General features: G+C 35.7%; 1 protein-coding gene across 1 annotated transcript in view; it reads left to right on the top strand.

Annotated features, from left to right (window-relative positions):
- Window positions 1-22975, top strand: part of SLC2A13 (solute carrier family 2 member 13) — a 440944-nt gene extending 417969 nt beyond the window's left edge. The window contains exons 8-10 of the mRNA XM_068561628.1: window positions 14245-14366; window positions 14487-14639; window positions 20296-22975. Of these exons, the coding sequence (XP_068417729.1) occupies window positions 14245-14366; window positions 14487-14639; window positions 20296-20522 (502 nt within the window). The 3' untranslated portion in view covers window positions 20523-22975. The remainder of the gene's footprint in view (window positions 1-14244; window positions 14367-14486; window positions 14640-20295) is intronic.
- The last annotated feature ends 1272 nt before the right edge of the window (window positions 22976-24247 follow it).

The raw sequence follows: 24247 nt of genomic DNA, 5'->3' as shown, positions 1-24247 counted from the left end.
CAAACTCTGTGTAAAACTGGCCACATGCCCAAATCCATCTTCATTTCCTCTGTAGCTTTTAACCAGATTGAGTCATTCCTGGTATATGGATCAGAGGTTTATCTTAACATCTAGGTTGATTACATTGTTTTACTACATTACAGGGCCCAATTTTAACTTTTTTAAAAGAAAAAACATTTACAGAAAATTTAATTGTGGCTATGATTTGACTCATATAAAAATGTTCCTGCTATTATAGGTACTAAGCCAAGAACAAACACAAGTGGGACAAAAAGGAGCTCAGGGTAGCCCATTTACTGCAATCTTAAATTTAAGTAGCACTCACTTTCCAGGGAGAATAGTCTTTTACCTGTTATAGGAGAGAGAGAGGCCCATGAGCTATCTCCCACACTCCACACTCCACATACGGTAAAGATAGTGCAAAAATGATCCACTCACCAGGGTTGAGCCCATATTTAACATTCTTTGTCTGAAGTGTCCCCAACTCCTAAATTTTGTGACACTGGGTTTTCTAGGTGTGATTAGGGTAGCCAGACTGATCTAACTATCCCTGAGGACCCACCGCTGAATTTTGTGTTCTCTCTGTATATACCAGTATCTGCTGAGAATGTATTTCAGATGCTTTGGAACCTCCTTTCCCTTAAGTGAAAGAACTTTGAGACATATTACTAGCTCCAAGGGTCCTTCTGGGAAAACTTCTCCCAAGGTAAATTCAAGGTTTTCTCAATAGGAGACTACCTTTTACTTTGTAATAAAAGCATAACAAGCCTTCCTTAAGTTTGAGTATATGCTTTTCACCCTAAAATTTGTCTGTATCTGCTAAGACCTTGGCCTTATTTCTAGGCATAATTCCGTAACCATGGTTACCCTAACCCCACAGAGTACAAGTTTATCTAGGATCCAAGATAGAACCCAAACATTGAGTAATTCTCAGTTCACATGTTCATGCGACACCCATAATCTCAGATTGTCCATTGCTTATTCACTTGCCCAGAATAGTCCTCATTACCAGGCATTAGAGATGATCACCTAAACAACCCTACAAATACAGGCAAATGTGCCTAAGTCCCCTCCTTCAAGATACGTCAGAGTCCTACCCAAGCCCACCCTCCACTTTTGTCCATTGCTACCAGACCCTTTTCTCTCTCTGTGAAGAAAAATACCACAGATTTCCACAAATATTTCTTTTATGGTATGTGTGTGTGTGTGTGTGTTGGGAAATATAAAAACTCCCATCTCACTTCACCTGACAATTTCTTTTTGGCTGTGTTTCTAATAATTTCAGTTGGCACTTAGCTTGTAGTAAATGATTGTTGAATGATAGAATGATTTAATATTTAATTTCATCTATTCTAATGCTTATTCTCATGCCTAGAACACACAGACATTTATTTGTTGAAATAATAATCAAATGAGTAATTACTTGGAGTTAAAATTTATGTAGCTTTAAATACCTGCTGTAGATTATCAAAATATATGAAAATTCACACAAAGAATAAAAGATACATTACATTGCTAATTCATTCTATCCTTAACATAAAATTGTTTTGGAAATAAAGTAATTCATTTAACAAATACTTAATGAGCCCCAACTGTGAACCTGCCTCTGGGCTGGGGTTGGAGGCACAGGGGTGATTGATGGTAGTGAAGTGGAGGAGGTGCGAGGTAAGGCTGGTGCAGGGGCCTCCCCCAGCTTGAAGCCACAGCTGTTTTTAGGAGGATGAGTGTGATGGTGAGTATGACACAGTTTGCTTTGCTCCAGTGCCAGGAACAGATCAGAAGGAAGGATATGGTGGATTTCAATGGACCTGTTTAGCTGTATTCACCGAAATGGTAGAAAAACCATCCTTTGCTTAGAACGATTGAGACGCATCTTTTCTGTTTTATAGTTCTGTTTCATTGCTGATAAAAGGTGTTTCAGAAATTTCTATTACAAATCAGGAAGTGAGAAAACAGGCAATTGCAGTTATAATGCTTAATTTGTTAAGCTATTACATTTTCACTTTAGCAGTAATTTGAGATAAAATAATGTGAAACTGTCTTACAGTTTTATTATATTGACTTTCCATCTCATTATTTACAAAATTTTTATGTCAATAACTAATGGCACTTTTTCTTTTTAAGTATTTGCTGAGACATTCCATATGTATTTTCATCATCCTCCAAGAAACTTCTGGGAAAACTTTTTTTTAATTCCTTATAACTGTATCAGACAAAGTCATTAGGTAGCTTTGTGTTTTAGAATATGTATTACTTAAAGACTGCTATACTGCCATCTTATAATATTAGAATGACTGTTTTCCTTGTCTGTCATACATTTGTAGTGTTGTCCTCAAATGAGTTAGCCAGTTATTGAGATTGTTATATGATATTTTAGTGTCCAGCTTATATAAGCATTCTTTTTCTTCTAATTATTGTTTTGTGCTTTGGAGAAAAAATGGATGCTGAGTCAAAAGAGAATGTACAAGACACAGAGGCCCAGGTTTGCCATGATGCTGCTTATTTTAATTCCTAATGCTCTTTAGGAAGCATTTTATTCTCCTCATTTTAGATAGAGGTTTAAATGACTGACTTTACTCCCGACATTAAGGCAGAACACTGACTTAGGGGAGATTTCAAGCAGAGTTTTCATCTCAATTCTTTTTCCATTTAAATTCCACAAAAAGTTAAGTACCCCGAGAGAGAGGTTTTCGTATATACCTTAACTGGTGGGATGATTATGTTGAAGGTGAAGGAAACAGATAACACTGAATTTCAAATCTTTGTTACCTCTGCTGTGTAATCTTGGGAAAACCACTGTATTTTAAAAAGGCTTGTAGCATATGCAAAATGGGAAGAATGGTGCTATTGCTTTGGATTATTATGAGAATTAAATGAGTTAATGTATATTAAGGTGTATTGTATAGTGTAATACTTTATACAAATATTAGTCAGTTTCATCAAGTGAAGATTTACAGTTATTCAAGGACATTTCTGTTGGGAGCACAATTTTCATAAAGAAGCCATAGAACTCACACTTGATGGAAGGCAGCTGTAGCATGGATTGAAAAGAATCCAAGAACAAATTATACCATTGTTTGTATCAAGATAGCCTACAGCAATATCAGCTACATTCATTCCCATGCACCTGCAAATAAAAACAAGTGAGGGATCCTGTGCAAGCATTCTTGCAGTGGAAAGAAAATCAGATCAGAGTCTTGGTGTGGTTTGAAATGATACAGATGGATTTTGCAATGCCTATGGTATGGAAACATGTACTACCACAGGCAATAACTCTTTTAAGTAAGTAGCAATAACCTTCTTAGAATTTAAAAAATTTTAATGACAAATATATCTGTCTTCTCTAATGCTTACAATATAATTGTAAAATAGTATTGTAATTTAATTGGTGAAATTAAATTACAATATAAGAAATGAGTGTCAGATGATCAAAGACCAGCTTAATGGGAACTGATTAAATTATTTTTATTGTTTTATTTAACAAACATTAATTGAGCATTGCTTATGTGTAAAATGTTGTACTGAGTACTGGCCTGTGAAGCCCAGGGAAGGAAGAAGGAAGATAGAGGTGCTGTGTCCTCACTGGAGAAAGGTCCCCAAGTAAAACGGGAGCAGTAAAAGAAGTCAGGTAGGAGAGAGAACCCTTCAGTGTGGAAAAACCTCAAGTCTCTGATTGAAACTTGAGAGGGGTGGTATAACTCCCCATCCTGAGATCCTTGTCACAGCACAATCACATGAGGACTAATCCTAACCCTTTATATATATAATATATAAATTGTATTACTAATTTTACTTGCTTTAGTATTTTTTATTTGAAAATTTGTTTTTAATTATTAAAAGATTATTAAATTGTTATTAAATTATTAAATCAGTTGTAACCAGCAGAATAACTCTATTGAACACATTAAGCCTTTTCTTCATTCATTTATTTGACGAATGTATACATTGTGCCAGGTAATGAACATCATTTAAGATATCACAACAAGTGGCTATCAGCTTATATACTGATGATTGGAGAAGGGTGCCTTCAGCAAACCCCATTTAGCATCATCCCTCTCATTTCTCACTCTTCTAGAGCCCATAACACACAAATGCACTTTTTCTCTGTGTTTGTTGCTGTTATTTCCATTACACTGTCTCCCTACCTCCACTCCATTAGTTCAGTCTCTTCTTTCCACCCAGTACTTCAGAATTCCTCATGATTGCCTCACGATAGCAAGAAATAAAAGAAAGAGGGAAGGAAAGGAAAGGAAGAGAGCCTGAAGTAGAAAGTAAAAGAAAAAAAAAATAAGGTTGATTTTCTTGACTGACAAAGAAGCAGATTCTGAATATGATTCCCAAAGGAATTCTAGAAAATATGAGCAATATAATACAGCATAATTAGAATAAGTGTAGCACCTCCCACAGTGACTACATGGGGAAATGTTGTGATGTTTGAAAAAACCTTGTTGCAGGAATGGATCTGTATGGCCATTGTGATACACTCTGTACACTCTTTTGAGGACCTGTGGAATTTTATAGATTTAGAATCAGGATCAGTACTCTATCATAGAACTTAGCCTTTATCTTGTTAGAACTTCTCATGTTGAGAAGAACAGAGACACACTTGATTTCCTCAGTTAATGGAAGTTTTATGGTAAAGTTGCATAGAAAAGTAAGGGGGGAAATGAGAAAGAAAAAAGTCTCAACTTCTACCCAGCCCTGCTTCATGGATATCTAGAATACTAATCATCAGACTGGTAGCTGTCTGCTCTTGGCCTCTCTCTTCTGCATGTCCCCCATGGCTATCAGCTACATGACCCTTCTTATGACCTCTGCCTATTCTTCTCTCTCTGAGTCTTTCCACTTCTGTATTGCTCTATCCTCTTCAGATATTTCATATTCTGTCTTCCTGAGAGAGAGAAAATATAAATCGTTTCTCAACATTCTCTGGTATAAAGCAACCACCCTATGCCAAGGCTATTGACAGCCTTGGTGTCAAACATAGTTAGAGCTAGGCAGGCAGTTTGTGGGACAGAGCATTACCATTTGCACATGGGAGACCCCTAAGCTGTGGATAGAGGCAGGCCCTGTGAGACTCCTGAGAAGGGAAGCAGTGTAGTGATGACTATGGCATATAAATATGCAAACCAAAGCTTTTGAACCCTTTTGGGTAACAGCGTGATGGAGAAGGTATGTAATTCAAAGGCAAGATTTCCCTTCCTTTCAGTGCCAGTCGAAGCAGAAGAATAGCTAATAACTTTAATGTCTGCCTTTACTATGGGAAAAATTTTAGAGTGAAGAAAAATGGAAGAAGAATCCCAAGATTAGTTGTCTACGAGTCACTAAAGGTTTTCCCACCTTGTCAGAGTGACACTATCACAACTATAAATTCAAAAGTGAAAACAATCATCATCTTAATAGATTTACTTTCCCCCCAATTTTCCATGTTTCCATTTACTCTTACCCATATAACCTTATATCCTAGATAATATTTTGAGTTTGATATCCCCTATACTGCCAACTTCATGGCATTTTCCATGTTCCCAGGTAATCTTTACAAAGTAGACCATGACCAGGTAGGTGTGATGATGCAGTAGGAAAAAGAATGAAGTATTTTCTTATTAAGTAATACAGTGGAAAATTTTTCTTACACAGAAATGGAGTTGAACCCTGAATGCTAATGTGAGCTCTCTCCAAGGCAGAGTTCAGGGCTCCTCTGACTTGGTAGATTCTTTACTCTACATTGAGCACAGAACTTCAGAGACAAGTCTGGGAGGGGCCAGACAGGCAACAGGGGACCATGTCCTCTTACTTGGGTCCTTAATTGTGCATCCATTGTACTGTTTGTTTGCCAGTTTGATACCAAAATGAAAGTAACTGAACTTAAATCTAAGACATTTTGACCAATCTTCAAACCCAGACCATCCTTTGTGGCTTGGACCAGCTTACTTTATAATTATTATTTTAATGGCTCCTTTATTCTATTCAGTTGTGGTACCTTAATTGACTTAACTACCCTCCATTGTAGTATATCAGCAATTTTTCTAATTATTTAACTATGTTATGCTTGTGATAAATAAAAGTACAGTGAAAGTATATCTTTCAGCATATAATATTTTTCCATTTAGATCATTTTCTAAGGATAAATTTTAGGAATGAAACTTTGGGTCAGGAATATTTGGGTGTGAATATTCTTACATAAAACTGCCAGATTTCATCCCAAGAGGAAGTTATACTAACTTAAATTCTTACCAGAATTAGAGACTATACCAATACCACTGTATCTTCATCAGCTTTAAGTATTATTATTATTTTCATTTGCTTGCCCACTCATATTCTGTCCATCTTTTTCACATATTTAGGACATATAAGCTAGCCAACATACTGGTATATGGTTTATATTCAGTGATTTATATATAAATAAAACTTTATTAATTCTTTATTATTCAATAAAAATGGCTTTTAGTTCCAAATTTCTAGTGCTTTTGAAATTTACCGATGTCCATGTTTAATCATCTCAATAATTCTAAAGGTTTTATTTTCACCAGAAAATAATAGTAATTAACAAAAGAGGTGATTTTTTTCAACTTGCCTTTATGTGACAGTCCTCTGCAGGAAAAACGTAAAACATGAAAACAGGGGAAAAGGCTTGACAATAGAAAAGTATCCAAGGCCAAGATGTTCATCATGGTCTGCATACTGCAAGCTCGGGAGCCATACTTTCCTAAAATTATTCAACTACAGATATGTTAGAGTTTAAATGCTATGTTGCAGTTCAACTTATGCTTGACATAAGTTTATTTCATGTTAGTTTATTATACAGGAATTATACTAGTGAACAGAAATTACACTGTCTGTGTAGTAATGATTCACGTTTGTAAGAGTAACTTTTTCTGGTTGCTTTGCTGATTTGAAATTTCTCATGGCTAGGGTTATTTATAAATTTATATCATCCTAGTCCTCTGATTGATTGGCATTGTGTTTCTTTATTTCTCCTCAGACAAAAGTGAAGGTGTCCTTTCCTGGGGAGATACTCTATCCTTTTCTAGGTACCTCTCTACCACCAACATCAGACTATAAATGTGTAATCAGATCATAAATTCCTATAGATAAAGAACTATTAAATTTAACCCTTAGCAGTATCCATTTGGTTTTGAGGTGATAGCTTAATGATCTTGTTCAAAGAAACCACAGTCCTGCATCAGGAATTGGAGATGAAATCATACTTCACTCACACTTCTACGTAATGAATTGACAAGTAAAGCATGTGCAGTAAACACAGTAGAAGAATGGTAGATGTGTCACACAAATCGTAGTAACCTGTCCCTTCCCTTCTCCAAAACCCCAGGTCTTTTATAAACTCTTTTGGGAAGGTGGCAAAGTTCTGTAGGTTTCTCAATGATTAGGATTGGATAGATAAAATTAGAAGTTTTGTGCTATAAATACAAGTTGTATTTTCACCCATCCCCCATACATGAACATGAAGCACTTAAATAATTCCATCATAGTAAATAAAGGAACAAAACAAAAAGCATGTCCTGTGTGGGAAGCAAAGAATAAGTTCCTTATGGTTAATTGTGGCAAGAGCAATTGCACCACTTAGTTCCTTTGGTTATTTCTTTGGTTCAAAACTCTTTAGAGATCTGATGGAGAAGTAACACCAAAATATAGGCAGAAATAGCTCTATGTATGAACTGATTTTGGGGTGGGTGTTCAGTAGGCAAGGGAGGATTGTTGTACCTTCAAAGAAGGCTGTTAATTTCTAGCTGCATTATTAAGGGAAGCACTGTGGGCTCCATGGCTGAAACAGGGAACTAATCATTTTTTTGGTCTACATATCAGGTGTTAGTCTAGTCTGCTAGTAAAGAGTAGTTCTCTCACTCTGCCAAAATGAGACCTATTTTGCCTGTTTGCATATGATTCTTCTGCTTTGTCCACTGCAGCACTATCTGCACAGCTGCCATTATTGTAATTATTTTCTGGTTTTGCTCTAGGATGTGGTGAGAAGGCGCCCTATCAGAGAGCATGACTTTTTCTTATCCCAACCCACACACTGATGTCAGAGTATTTTTGTTCTTTCCCCAGAGCATTGTGTTCTTCCACCAGCAGTCACTAAGCCAGGAAAACATGAGGGTATTTTGCAATAACACTTGGAATATACATTTTTTATTTTTTAGTTGGAATTTCTAGCGTTTATATTTTGAAGGTCATGTGTGATGTCACATTCTTAGTCATTAGCTGTCTACGTATTGCTGGGTATGTAACTCTGCCAGGTCCATGCCTGCAGTGCTTTCCTAAAATCAGCATGAGGATGAAGAGGCGTTAGCCTTTTATGCATATAAATGTGTGTGTCCAGATGGTTAAAAGCTACATCACAGCAAGCACAGAGTGTACCTGAAAATATCCTGCTTTCCATTGTTCCAGCAAGCGATCATGCAAGGAACTTTGATAATTATCAGTGTAAATAGTAAATAGAATTTTTTAGTGAATTTTAGTGATTTGATTATTTGTAAGCATTTCTCTCCACAGCAGCCTGTCTTTTCCCTTTCTTCCCCCTCCATCCCTTTCTCCCATCATTCCCCTCCCCTCTCCCACTTTCTATCCTATTTTCTCATTTTAAGATGTTCACAACCCAAAAGACTATTTGACTAGTGGGAAGTGAAGGTGGAGGATTATTGATCAGGGGATTTCTAATGCTGTTTACTACTCACTATTAAACAAATGTATGCTTCATTCATCATTCAATGAGCATTTTTCTCTATACAGAGTACTATTATGGACTAGAGGTTGAGATTTTTAGAAGGGAGACACAAAAATGACTATTCTTTGCAAACACTTAGATAACTTGCTTTCTTTGTGCTGAGCAATTAATCTTTGTAACAAGTCCATTATTAGGGACTCCCATTTTACGGATTAGAAAACCAAGGTACAAAGAGGTTAAGTAACTTGCCCAAAGTTAAACAGTGGGTACGTGGCAGAACTGAGATTCAAAACCATGCAGCCTGACTCTAGACCCTGTGTCCTTAACCTTTGTGCTATGCTGCCTGGGATGAGAGCTCAGGACAGTAGAAGAGGGAGTATATTCAGACAGCATAATACAGAGCACTATGTGATAACAATATAGATGAGGAAAATGAAAAGGCATTGAGAGGAGGGAGAGAATATTTCAGACAGGTGAATGGGTGGCATCTGTACTAGCCTTGAGGACTGAGGTAGATTTTGATGGTGGAGATCAGGAGTGAGAATTTGCTTTCAGTTAGAGGAAATGGCATGCATAGAAGATGCTGGGTCTGGAAGGTAGATTCAGAAAATAAGTAGTTTAGTTTAGTTGGAGAAAGAGATTGTATACAACAGTACCGGATAAGGTAGGCTACAGCCAAATTTTGCAGGCCCCATTTCATAGGCATTTGGAATAAGGAGGGTGAGAGTTTTTGAGCAATGAGGTGGCAAGAACAATGCTCGAAAGAGCTCAACTTGATGGGGTAGTAGTTTGAAGAAAGGAATGCTAGAAGCAGGAAAAATAATTCAGAAACTGTATTTGTTTTCTATTGCTGCATAACAATGTTAACACAAACTTAACAGCTTAAAACAACCAACATTTATGATATCAGTTTCTGTGGGTCAGGAGTCTAGGCACAGCTTAGCTAGGTCCTCTGCTTAGGGTCTCACAAGGCTACAATCAAAGTGTTGACTGGGGCTGTGATTTCATCTGAGGCTCAACTAGGAAAGGATTAGTTTTTGTTAGCAGAATTCAGTAACTTTTGTATCAAGGACTCAATTTCTTGCTAGCTGTCAACCAAAGGCTACCCTCAGCTCCTAAAGACTTCTCTCAGTTCTTGCCATGAGCATTCCAACACTGGCATTCTGTAACGTGGCAGCTTGCTTTTTGAAAGCCAGCAAGGGAGTGAGAGACTTCAGCTAAATAGCACTGTAATCTTAATCACATGTGTCCTGTCACTTTTGCCATATTCTGTTGGTTTCTAACCAACAAGTCAAAGGTCACCCCCACACTTAAGGGGAGAGGATGATCCAAGAGCGTGAACATCAGGAAACATGGGTCATAGAGTGTCTACTCTAGAGTCTGCCACAGACAGATACAGTTGGTGAAACAAACACTCAAGAGTCTGAATTAGGGTGGTATGAATGCACATAGAGAGGAAGAGTTAGATTCAAGAAATTACATCTAGGAAATATAATTATGATTTCTTTTGAAATTCTTTGCCTACATTAACTCATATATGCCTCAAAATATCTCTTTGACGTAGGTGCCAGGAAAATCCTTATTTCACAGGTGGGGATACAGGCTTTTAAAAGTTAAGTGCCTAGATCACATACATATGAGCTTCAAATCTGAGTGTCCTAACCTAGATTTGGAAGTAGGATGGCAGTCCCAGAGCTCATAGTTGTGGCCACCCTTCTTTACTTGGACCTAAAAGTATAGAGAATTTAAAGAGAGATGGATAAGAAAATATTGACGATAACTCCAAGATTTCAACTATTTTCAACTCCATTTCAACTCAGAGAAACGTCGTGAGAAGCACTATTAAAGTAATATTTATTGTGCGTACACTACATGCCAGGCAGTGTGCTAAGCACTCAGCACGCATAATCACATTTAATGTTGCCAACAGCCTATGAAAATAGTCCTTTCCCCTATTTTACAGATCAGAAAACAGGACTGTGCCTGTGCCCACTAAACCCTCGTTTCCATAAGTGCAAAGGGTTATTTTGTTCATAGCTCTATCTCTAATGTCTGACACATATAAAAGTGTTCATTATATAAATTTTTGAATGAATGAGCTTATAAGTGGTAGAGTCATGAGTTGAACTCAGAACAGCCTCACTCTACCTCCTGGAGTAGACAATGCATTCCATTGTAGCCATAGCAGGAAATCTAGATATGGATATTCAGCAGATATATAAATTCTATTAAATGGAGCTTGAGGAAATGGTCAAGGCTAGGCTCCCTGTCAGGGAGCATCCATGTGGAGATCAAAAGTCCCTAAAATTAGATGAGATGATTAAGGGAGAGGGTATAAGCTCCAAACCAGAACCTTAGAGAACACCTATGTTTAGAGGCTGAGGGGAGGAAGAGGCATTTTAAAAAGCAATGAAGACATATGTATCAGAGAGTTGAGATGGATATATAGATATAAAAGCAAAGGGGAAAGAGAAGGAAGGAGGGTTTTCAGCAATATCAACCACCACAGGGTAATCAAAGAGCCTCAGAATTAAGGCAAGATAAGTGCATTTGGGGATTAGGAGGTCATCGATTCTGGGGTGAGCAGATTCGGAAAAAAATAGAGACTGAGTAAGAATCGGGTAGGTGTCTGAGTAGGTGGGGAAATGGGCTTGTGTAGGAAAGAGTGGATAATAAGGATACAGAGCTCACTAGTATAAACTTCTTTGTAATTTCAGATGAGCTAGTAGTAGTAATATGAGAGGGATGAAAGATTTTAATAGGAGTAATTTTTTGTGTTGTAAACAGAAGGGTAGGCTCAAGTAGGAAGAAACTAAAGATCGCATAAAGAGAATTGACTACTGATGGAACATGACCCCAGAGGAGACAGAAGGAGAATGAGATGCAGGACCACTAATAGGAAGGGCAGACCTTAGAAAGGGACATGTTACCATTCTAGGTAGGAGAAGAATCTAAAATAAAATATAGAAAAGTAGAGGTCCAGTAGAGAAAAATTGAGCGTATTCAAATTGAAAGTCCTCAATTGTCTTAAAGATGAAGGCAAGTTCTTCGTACCCAGAAAGAGAGGGAAAGATTTCATGACTAGAGGATAGTAAGAAATATTTTAATTAATTGAGGCAACAGTTGACAAAAAGTTTATTCAATGTCTACTCTGAAATAAGCAGAAAATTCAGTACAGAAGACAATAAAGGGTAAAAATAAGCATAATTAGGAACCCAACTGAGAAGAAATAGCATGAACTTTTAATAGAACTCAGCAGCATGGTTTCATAATTTTGCCCAGCTTCTGAAAAGCAGTTATTAAAGGAAGTTAATGGTCCTGCTCAGGGTTGGGAACTGAAACTGTGAGAATGACAGGCAAGCATGGAGGAATGAAAGATGGATTCTAGAGGTCAGCGAAGACAGTATTGGCATGGTCTAAGCAGTGATGTGAATGAATACTGAGAGGAGTGTAGAATCTAAAGATTGTAATTTGGGTGTGGAACAAGCTACCAGAAATGAAGAAATAAAGTGCTTGTAATCAGAAATGGAATGCTCTAAGTTTGAGAAGTAAAACAGTAAAATTTTGAAGTAAAATAGTCCCAAATCAAGCTAATTATAATGCCCTTTCCACAGTTTCAGAGGTTAAATAAGGAACTATGAAGCCAAGTTATCAGACAGGCCAGAAGTAGACATAAATGAATGTGACAGAGGATGAGAGGGATGGAGAAGATGACTGACCAGGCATCAAGTCAGATGGGGTGTTACGATGGAGGTCATAAACACAGCAATAATAACAGGGCTTAGATGTCAAGGTTCAATAATAGAGATTGGTAGAGAGAAAACAATAGCCTAAAAAAATGACAGTAAAGGATAAGAAAGTTTTTCAGGCTGATCATGTCTTCAGGTGTAATTCAGATTTCAATTAAGGTAAAGAACTGGAAGTTCAACTTGAGAATCAGTCTAGAACAATAGGAGACTTTGCTTCACTGTAGAACTAGGAAGCAAAGTCAGCAGGGAGTGACTGAGAGAGAAGCAAGTACACACAACAGGAAAGTAAAGGGTTAGTTTGAATAAGAAATAAGCATTGCTCCCTGCCCACATTCCCCTATCACCCCTTTCCAGGTGACCCTTCTAATCCCTAAAATTACCTGTTAAGCATTATACCCCATTTTACAGATGAAAAAAAATCTGGTTCTGGAATTTGAATCGTGTCCTAACTGCAAAATCTAAAGCTTTCTACCACAACCTACTTACTCTCAGTGGTTTTAAACTGTTGCTGCAGCCTTCAAGGACTAACGGGAAATCATGTCTGACGTATGAAATGGGTATGAAACACAATTTTTTTTTTTAGGTATATTTTTACATATACAACATTATATTACTTTCAGGTGTACAACACAATGATTCAATATTTGAATATATTGGGAAATCAACACAATAAGTCTAGATAACATCCGTCACCACACATATTTACATTTTATTTCTTATGATAACTTTTAAGCTCTACTCTCTTATGCAATACAGTATTATTAACTATACCTACCATGGCATATATTACATCCTCATGACTCATTTATTATATAACTGGAAATTTGTACCTTTTGACCCATTTTCACCTCACATTACCCCTCACCCCTGGCAACCACCAATCTGTTCTCTGTATCTATGAGCTCTTTTTTGTTTTTGTTTTTTTTAATATTACACATATAAGTGAGATCATATAGTATTTGTCTTTTTCTGATTTATTTCACTAAGCATAATGCCCTCAAGGTCCATCCATGTTGTCTCAAATGGCAAGATTTCCATCTTTTAATGGCTGAATACTATATATATGTGTATACTATATATATACACCACATTTTTTTTATCCATTCATCCATTGATGGATACTTAGGTTGATTCCATGTCTCGGCTATTGAAAATAATGCTGCTGTGAACATGGGAGTGCAGATATTTTTTCAAGTTAGTGTTTTTGTTTACTTCTGAAAAATACCCAGAAGTAGAATTGCTGGATCGTATGGTAGTTCTATTTTTAAGCTTTTGAAGAATCTCCACGCTGTTTTCCATAGTGGCTGCACCAATTTACATTCACACCAACAATGCGTGAGGGTTCCCTTCTCTCCACATCCTTGCCAACACTTTTTATTTCTTGTCTTTTTGATGATAGTCATTCTAACAGATGTTAGACGATATCTCGTTGTGGTTTTGATTTGCATTTACCTGATGAATAGTGATGTTGTGCACCTTTTCATGTGCTTGTTGGCCATCTGTATGTCTTATTTCGAAAAATGTCTATTCAGATCCTCTGCCCATTTTTCATTCGGATTGTTTTTTTGCTGTCGAGTTGAATGCACAATGTGTTGTTGTTCTTGAATTATATTCAGCTCTAAAAAGTTTTATGTGAGCTTACATATCTAATCCTCCTATTTAAATCTTAAATTATTTTTCAAGAGAAACATCTTGGATTCTTTTCCTTAATGACATTAAGGAACTTCCAAATACCTTCTAGATGATCACACTGAATTTCTGCAACTATACCCTAAAACCCTAAGTTAATATTTATATTGCATTATTTTTCAGGTGTGAAAATGAAACCAAATTCAAAACAGAAGAAGTATTTTGGGCTTACAATTTCTGCCCTACTCCATACTCCTGGACTGCACTTCTGGGCCTTATTTTATATCTTGTTTTCTTCGCACCTGGTAAACAAAGGCTTTGTTGTTATTATTGTTATGTTAATTAAATTGTCTCTATTTAAAGGAGAAAAACTACGCTTTTAAATTTCTTACTACATTTACTGAAATTCATTTTGTATTTCTCAGGAATGGGACCAATGCCTTGGACTGTGAATTCTGAAATATATCCCCTTTGGGCAAGAAGTACAGGAAATGCATGTTCATCTGGAATAAATTGGATTTTCAATGTTCTGGTTTCATTGACATTTTTACACACAGCAGAGTATCTTACATACTATGGTAAGAGAATATTTTTTCCAGCTATAGTTTCATTTTTATTTTCCTACTCTATTTTTAGATATGCTATCATTTGTGATTGAAAGATTAGATGGTTATATTTTTGCTATTATAAATGTCTCTATATGGCTTTGTTATTCCCCACAGCCCTTGGAAATGTTTCTGGGAAAAAATAAGAGGAACTCTCCTTTCCTAAGCAGTATTGCTTATAGCCTTCACCCACCCACCTACACTTCAAACCCAAACATCTCCCACCCATCTCCCCAGTTGGAAATCTAAACAACAAGGCCTTTAGTTTAATGAAAAAACATAAACAGAGAATGGTAGAAAACTGCAGGAGTCTAGGGCTAATGCTTGAAGATGTCTCATAACAGGATGGAGTGGTATCCAAGAGTGGAAGTAGTGTTAAAGTAGCTCCCCCAAATGTTGTGCTATGAGTTATGCCTTCCACTCTATCATCTGTGCTGTTCAGGCCAAAGCATTTCAGGATCCACTGAGACCAGCGCTTACCACTGCCAAAACTATAAATGTGGCAGAAGTGTTCAAGTGAAAATGTGTGGAGACCGTAACTCGAAGAAAACAATCTTGAGAAGTGACTGAGTTAGGAAAAAACTTTGGGAAGCTACTTCAAGTTTATCTTTGCTAAAATGAAATGATTTTGGCTTTTTAGCAAGAGGATTTCTTCATTGTATGAGTGTATAGCTGTGATTGGATTCTAAATGATGAAATAGGAGGTTTTCATTCTAATCTTCTCATGAGCCTCTGTGATGGTATATTGAATGCCTATTGCTTAGACCATTCTCTGATCCCCTCCCCCATCTCTCACCTCATCTCATCTCATCCCATGTTCTGGCTACTTATAATTCCTTTTTGTAAGAACAGGTTTATTTGTCAGCTCCCCTACCCCACCCCTCACTACTGGACCATAAATCCCTTGCGCTTAGGCCAGGATTATGCTTTGTTCACCATTATATTCCCAGTGCCCTCCAGGGCATCCTATTCACTTAATAAGCACTCAGAAGTATTTGTCAAATGAATAAATACACGGATGAACTTTTGTCTGAATGGTGAATATGAGGAAACATTATAAAAGTCTATTCCTCCTCTCTTCTGAACATGCTGAATTGATATTTACTTCTATTTAAAACTATTTATCTAATGCTTTTTTTATCTTTATAAAACTCCTCTCTCTGCCGATCACCATTTGGGACATTTAGAAATATTTATTTTCTTGGAAAGGGAACGCACTGGCATTTTAAACTGGATATATATTTAGTATATTCAGCCTTATCCCATTTGACAATTAAAATGTTTTACATAAATATGTAAGCTTATCTTCCTAACAGCATAAATATGAACACAATAAATATTTATCCATATTTTCTGATTCTTAAGAACACGTAAATATTTGAAGACCTAAATATAGACTAATATCTTGAGAAAGCATTTTTTAATAGAAAGTCATAGACCAAATAATAAAAGTCTACGTGGTAAGACTTTTGATAGCAAAGCACCTCTTCCTTGAATACATTCTGTCAGAAAAACATGAGGCAACAGAAACAAAATTTAAATATGGCATAGCCAGGTTACTTTCAAAAATATCTCCTTAGAAGAAGCTTTTTGCTTTGCATTAAGCCAAGCTTCTATCATGTCAGCACACTGTCCATTAGGTCCTCACTAGTGGAACAATATCTCAGCTCAGGTTAGATTTTCTCTGTTTATTGCTCTATATTTTAATCTATAGGTTACTGATTTATGTAAGGTATATGTTTATATTCCTGATTTAACAAATATGCACCATAATGATGTATTTCTCTGGAAATATTCATGTCTTCTTTTACTTCCTTTTTTATTGTTTCATAAGACCTCAAGTATTTTTTGTTTGTTTGTTTGTTTTCCAACATCTTTATTGAAGTATAATTGCTCTACAATGGTGCATTAGCTTCTGCTGTATAACAAAGTGAATCAGCCATACATATACACATATCCCCATATCCCCTCCCTCTTACGTCTCCCTCCCATTCTCCCTATCCCAACCCTCTAGGTGATCACAAAGCACCGAGCTGATCTCCCTGTGCTATGCAGCTGCGTCCCACCAGCCATCCATTCTACATTTAGTAGTGTATATATGTCCATGCCACTCTCTCACTTCGTCCCAGCTTACCCTTCCCCCTCCCCGTGTCCTCAAGTCCATTCTCTACATCTGCATCTTTATTCCTGTCCTGCCCCTAGGTTCTTCAGAACCTTTTTTTTTTTTTTTTTAGATTCCATATATATGTGTTAGCATACAGTATTTGTTTTTCTTTTTCTGACTTACTAAACTCTGTTTGACAAACTGTAGGTCTATCCACCTCACTACAAATAACTCAATTTCGTTTCTTTTTATGTCTGAGTAATATTCCATTGTATATACGTGCCACATCTTCTTTATCCATTCATCTGTCGATGGGCACTTAGGTTGCTTCCATGTCTTGGCTATTGTAAATAGTGCTGCAATGCACATTGTGGTACATAACGTTTTTTGAATTATGGTTTTCTCAGGGTATATGGCCAGTAGTGGGATTGCTGGGTCGTATGGTAGTTCTATTTTTAGTTTTTTAAGGAACCTCCATACTGTTCTCCATAGTGGCTGTATCAATTTACATTCCCACCAACAGTGCAGGAGTGTTCCCTTTTCTCCACACCCTCTCCAGCATTTATTGTTTGTAGAGTTGTTAATGACAGCCATTCTGGAGACCTCAGGTTTTGATTCCTTCCTAAACTATACTGCCTAGAAAGGTCTGCCTAGGACCCCATTCAGTAATGTTTATTACTAAAAATTATCATTAAAATGTCACCAGTATATCACTTTATTTATAACACATGTGACTAAATAGATCCCTTGTTGAGCATTATTATTAAAGTTCCTGTGTTGAAGTACTGAAATTCAATCAAACATGGTCTTTAATTCCTCATTTTATATGATTCAATTAAATATTTGTTTTAATCTGAAATTTAATATAGGATTCTAATAAGATTTATTTCCTTTAGAATAAAGCTGAGGAATATCTGCACTCTTTAACAATCCTGACAGACTTGTTACAGACATTTTTTTCATTTTCATTCCAAGGGGGCATAATTAAGAAAGTGAGTTACATAATTGACTTGCCCATTACATGGAGCAGGTCACAGCCTCCCAGGCCTGCCTACACCTCACCTCTGTGGCTTAACCACAGGTCTCACCAGTGAAGCCCATGTATGCAATTTTGACATTTGCCTTCTTTAGATTACTCAGATTTTTATAAAAGGAATAGAATTTCCTTAATGTTATTTGGCTTTGGGAATCTGGTTCACACACAGGAGACTTCATGGCCTTTAAGAATCTTCGTAATCCATCTAATTGTTTTTGACTGTATGAGTTTAGTGCTAACAGATTTGATTTGTTACTTCTAATCATGCCACTGCACCTAAATTGTGAAAGATGATGAATATTTCTCAATATTATATTTTATAAAGCCAGACTATATTTACTATGTTAGATATTTTAGAGTTTAGTGTCCTGATTTGGTCTAAAATGTTTTACACTCCGCACTTATTTTTTTCTGTATCATCAACATGATTACCATCCTTTCTTTGCCCCTCCCCACTGAAGATTCCATTTCTCTTATGTCCACAATTTTGTTTATCTGTATTCAGAACACAGGACTTCATCTCCTATCATTTTTTTCTCAAAATTCCACATTCTCCAAGAGCTAGCTTGTCAGTATCACCCTTTAGATGAAAACATTACCAATTTATTAGTCATGCTGATCTTACTAGCCATTTAGTAGAATTTAATAATGCTGTCTATCACTCTTTTGAGCAACTAACATCCAAAATTCTAACAGGACTATAACATACATTGTTTCTATTCTTTGCAGTTTAGCCAGGCAGAATTTATTTTCCCTGTCAGATCAGGAAACTAAGGTCAAGACAATTCAAGAAACTGCTCAAGGATTCAGCCTGCATCACTTGGTGACTTTCAGACCTACACTCTCTACAGAGACATGGTGCCTTTCTCTCACTATAACACTCAGCTATTCATTCCAGATGACCTATTATTATTTTCTGATTATTTATCAAGTATAAGACATAAAAATATATAAACTTGTAGTAAGTGTTTAATGTAAACCACACTGAAATGAAGTAATTTTATTTATTTATATTTGTAAATGGAATTGTATTTTTATTAAAGAAAGAATTTGATTTATGCAGGTCCCACTCCGTAAGAATTATATAGCTTCTGATGATTTCATCTAACAAATTATGTCTTGGTTTAGTCAGCCCTTTCATATTTTTCCTAATGTCTCATAGTTTACCTCTGTTTCCCTTTTATTTTCTCATGGCTCCTCATTCCAAAGAGCAGATGCTTTGGAGTGGCCAATTCAGCAGCATTTTTCCTCTGTAGTTTTCCTTGAGTCTTCCCAAGAAATGTTTCTGTGGATAGTACTGAAATGGTTACTTATAGGCCTACTAAACTACTTTATAGGCCTAAAAACTACTTTAAGAAAGTAGTTTTAGTAATGTTTTTCCATATTCTGTAATGATTCAGCAGAACTGAGAAATACTATTCAGTTCTTTAATTGCTGTACTATTTAGCTTATAGCTTGACTTTCAAATATGTCTTCATGATGTCTAGTATAGCCCTTTATTTCAGATCTGCTATCCAGTGTGTTCCATCTGGCAGTCAACAAGAGAACGTTCATTCTCTAAACACTCCAATGTGTCCGCACTGTACTAGGAACCCAAAGACAAGCCATAGACTCTGTCATTGAGGAGACCACTTTTGCTGGTCTCCTCCTCAAGCATCTCATAACCATCTTTCCTATACCTGGTCCTGATTTGGGTTGTAAAACCTACAGAATTATAATTTAAACCATAAATTTAAATAGGAGCTGAGAAATGATCTTATTTTACTTAATGAGGAAACTGAGGTCCAGGGAGGAGGTTAAATGACTATCTGGAAGTCACATAGCAAGACTTAAACCAGATCTTCCAACTCCCAATCTGATATCCTTTCTCCAGCCATTTGTCTTTTAAGACCAGAGATATCCAGGAATGGTGAGAGGTGGTCATCTTTGGATTGTGATTGAAGGTAGATCCAACAGGATTTTCTAACAGAGTGGGTATTGGGTGGGAGAGTAAGAGAAAACTCAAAGTTGACTCCCAGACTTTGGGCATTGACCCATGAATTCAGCAATATCGTCATTGAATGTGGTTCTGGAAATACAAGACAAATGAGAAGTTAATTTCTCCCACAAAGTGCCTCCAGTCTAGTAGACAAGACAGACAAATATATTCACATAATTATAATACTTCTTGGTTGTTATATACCACTTTACCTCAGCAGAGTTTCATGAAAACACAATTAACTCTAACCAGGGAAGTGAGGAAAGACTTCAAAGCAGAAGTTACATCTGAGCCTGGTCTGTCATTCTTCTTGAGTGATTACATGACTTGAGTTTAGAAAGACAAATTGCATTATATTCACAGCATTAGAACAATTAGAATAAACGAGATTGGAAGCAATTTTTTGGTTCCATCTCAGACCACAGTCATGCATGATTGACCAGAAAGAAAAGTTAAGATCAAGTACCCTTTCCAATGTAAACCTATACATATATATTATTTCTCATTGCAGGAGCCTTCTTCCTCTATGCTGGATTCGCTGCTGTGGGTCTCCTTTTCATCTACGGCTGTCTTCCTGAGACCAAAGGGAAAAAATTAGAGGAAATTGAATCACTCTTTGATAACAGGCTATGTACATGTGGTACTTCAGATTCTGATGAAGGGAGATATATTGAATATATTCGGGTGAAAGGAAGTAACTATCATCTTTCTGACAATGACGCTTCTGATGTGGAATAATTGTCAGCTGCTGATATATTTAGTCATTTAAACAAACTTGGGAGAGAAGAACAGCAATTGGTGACCTCACTGCCCTGCTTTTAATCTGGTTCTTTCCACAGTCTAGTTTTGAATGACTTCATATTCTAGAATATTTGATTCCAAGGAAGATACAATCACAATGACATTTTTTTCACAAGCAGAGATGTAAAAAAAAATCTACAGAGATTTTAAACTAATAGTTATTGAGCAAATGTGTATAATTCCTTCCTGAGATAGTTTAAAATGAATATTGTACCCAGTGACTTCCTTGATAATCCTTTTTTCCTAAGACTATATATAATTATTAGTGGCAATTGAGTCAGTGCTAATCTAGCCAAATCATATATATGTGATATACTTACAGCAAAGGATTCTGAAGTATGGTCCAAGGGTATTTTCTGTCAAAGCATGGCCTGTTGGCCCTAAATTCTCCTAAGGACATGGAGCTTACCTGTGATCAGCTATTAGAAAGTAAACTCCATTTAAGCTTTCATCAACAAATTCAAAAGTGCGTCCTACAGGGGCACAGCTGTCCTTTTATCCTTTGGATCCCACATTTTGGTTTCTCTCTCCAATTCAAATCTGGAAAGTTCTTCAGAAGCTGACTCTGTGTAGGATCATTTGAACATTATGAAAAGCAGGTCTTTTAGGGTTTATCTTCCTACATATTTTTTGCATCAGTGAGAAGTATACATTTGCACAGATTAGCTAGCAAGTTTTGATAAGTATATTTTATTGCTAGAAAGTAAGAAAGAAAAGATTTTTATGGACCTTAAAGATTTTTAACCCTGAGTTAGTCACTTAAGTGTGCAACTGTAAACACAAAATAGCACTAGATCTTCAACTGTGTTTCAGGGTCAGTTTTTGTTCATGCCAAAATCACCTGATATTCACCATGCCTTCACTCATCCACTCTGGAGTCCTACTATTTGTGCCTTCATTTGTGTGATATAAATAACTTCTAGCAGACTATTTTTCCCCTTCTTTTAATCAAATAATTTCTGAAACAAGAAAGGAAGGAAGAAAATCGGTGGCAGAAATAATCCTGCTGTTACTGATGTTTGTTTAATTAAGTAGTGGGACTTCTATTTTTCTTAACTTTTTATTAACTCTTCCTAAGGGAATTGTCACATTTTGTTACTTACGATACTCATCTTTTTTTTCTTTTAATTCTAAGAGCATAAACTGGTTTTTATTTTGCACACCCTTTCTCATTTTACCTGGCATTCTATGTAAAAAGATACATAGATTTGTCTGTGGGTGTTTCCTTTGTCTCATGCTTGGCTTGGATTTTTTTCCTCCTTGTCTAAAAATTGGGATTTTCTACTGGAACAGATTAATGGTTCTCATATAATACGTCTTCAAGAAATGTTGACTTACTACATTTCTACAATATCTTTTCAAAGTGTTCATTGGTTTTTATGCTCATTCATCAATGAACTCCAATTTTCACTCATATGTTAAGAACTATATAGTATGTACAAAATCACTCACAAAATTACTTGCTAGTTCCAGTGGAAATATGAGTGACTCTTCTGTGGTCAGTTAAGAGTGCGTACATTTGATGCATTTTAAAATAGCCCTAAATATCTAATAAGGTACTCTTTGGAGTGAAAAAGTGGCTGTCTCTAAATTCAGTATGTTTCTGCCAGTCTCCGAGATGGTTTGGTCTCTCTTGCTTGTTCTTATCACAATGATCACAGCTGAGAATGTAGCCAAGGAGGTTCATTCTCTAAACATAAAAATCCTTCAGCCAAAAAAGAGTTATCTCCCTTTGATAATTTCATGTAATTAAAAAAAATTAGAGAGCTTCTTTCCTTGAATTAGGCACTTTGGCAATTGATTTCTAAGGGGATATTGATTTTGATTTTCCCCAGAAAACAGATGTGCTTTGATAGAGAAAGTTATTATTCTATCAATATTTCTTTTCCCATAAGAAATTTCTTATCTGTATAATATTTCACACAGGTAAAGTGAAGCGGAAAATGAACTATTGTGTGGTAATATATATCAGAATATAATGTGGAGAAAAAATATTTAGACCCATAAAGTGATCTCTTTAGAAGTTTGTTTTCCTGATTTATCCAAATAATTGCCTCAATTCTTCTCTTTATTGTATACATAGCCTTAACTATATGCTTATACTCAGCTGAGCTGAATGCACAGTAACTTTATTAAAGGAGCACCTGGGCTCATTATTTCCTAAAGCAGAACATAGCCTGTTCTCCTTGACATAAGCAAGTGGTGTTTTCAACTTTATATCCATAAATGCACATAATAACAGGGAAAAATAGCCACAGTTCTCTTCCTCTATTCTCCTCAATTCCTTCTATAAAGGACTACTTGTTATTTATATAGTGATAAAGATAATATTCCATATCTTTGAAGTATAAGACAGAGAGGCACAGTATAAGAATTATTTATAATTTTTTAATAACAACTACTTGAAAAGGAACCTTATACAATTAGGGTATTATTTTTAGATTCAGTGAACATTTATAGTATATTAAAAATTAAATGTTTGAATTTTGCAGGTTTTTTAGTATTATGCACCTTTTAAGTTATCAAGCATCTTTGGCTACCACTATCAACTTGAATACATTCCATTTGAAATATCATCAAATATATATTTTGTAGAACAATTTATATATGGTATGATTTGACCTACCATATTAAAACACATTAAGAATCATGCTTTTAGCTGAAATTAAATGTTTCCTTCTAAACATGCTGCAAATTTAATAGAGGTATATTGTGATTTAGGAAAATATAGGGAAGACAGTCATAACCCTTACTGAGGCTTAGCTGGATGGCTGGTGAGATCTGCACTAGATTTAAGAGAATGTAACATTTCATCTGCATCTGAACACATAGGGCTGAATGTGATGTCAGATAGATTTTAAAGATTTGGTATTAATATTTTTCTTAAATATAAAATTTCTTATAATTTTGATTGTTGCACCTTAGTCAATAATGGCCCAAAACATGATTTTTAATGTATATGTAAAAGATCTAAATTAAAACTAGATTTAAAAGGTAATATTTCCATTTGAAATTTTGTTCCCAGTCATATGCAGTAGTTAGTTCCCAGATGGAAAATGCTATGAGTGTAATGCTATCAAGTGCTTTCCATATTTTTATTTTCCCACTGAACCATTTTAATATAAAAGAGTCTAAATATTATTTCTTAAGTTATTCACTCTAAAATGGGAAATCTTTTAAAGCAGAGAATTTAGAAATTGTTTACTATAATTTCAAAATCAGTTATATAGAGGAAGAATTAACAGGAAAAATATAAGTTGACAACTTATCCTTTTCCTTTTATATCAGAAAGTAAAACTGAAATGTACTATAATAATCCATAGATCTTGGGGGGAGGATATTCTAGAAAATACTCTTCACATGTTATCTAAGAAAGTCTCACTAGTCTCATTAGTTTAATGACACTAATATATTTTACAAATACTGTAATACAGTAAGGGGAGTGGGAAAATTGTTTTGACTTTATTTCATCAGCACAGTAATTAAGAACAATAAAATAAGATTTTTGTTATAATCAGATTTTTTTACTATTCTCTTAGTTATAATATCTCAAATTATACTAAGTACCTAACAACTGACATTTATACAGTTGTTGTATCATGTCTTAAGTTGCCAAATTCAGACATTTTCACTAACTACGAATAAAAGAATGACATACCATG

This window comes from Eschrichtius robustus, chromosome 13 (assembly GCF_028021215.1).
Source record: "Eschrichtius robustus isolate mEscRob2 chromosome 13, mEscRob2.pri, whole genome shotgun sequence".
NCBI classification, from domain to species: Eukaryota; Metazoa; Chordata; class Mammalia; order Artiodactyla; family Eschrichtiidae; genus Eschrichtius; species Eschrichtius robustus.
This window is presented reverse-complemented; position numbering and strand designations above follow the sequence as displayed.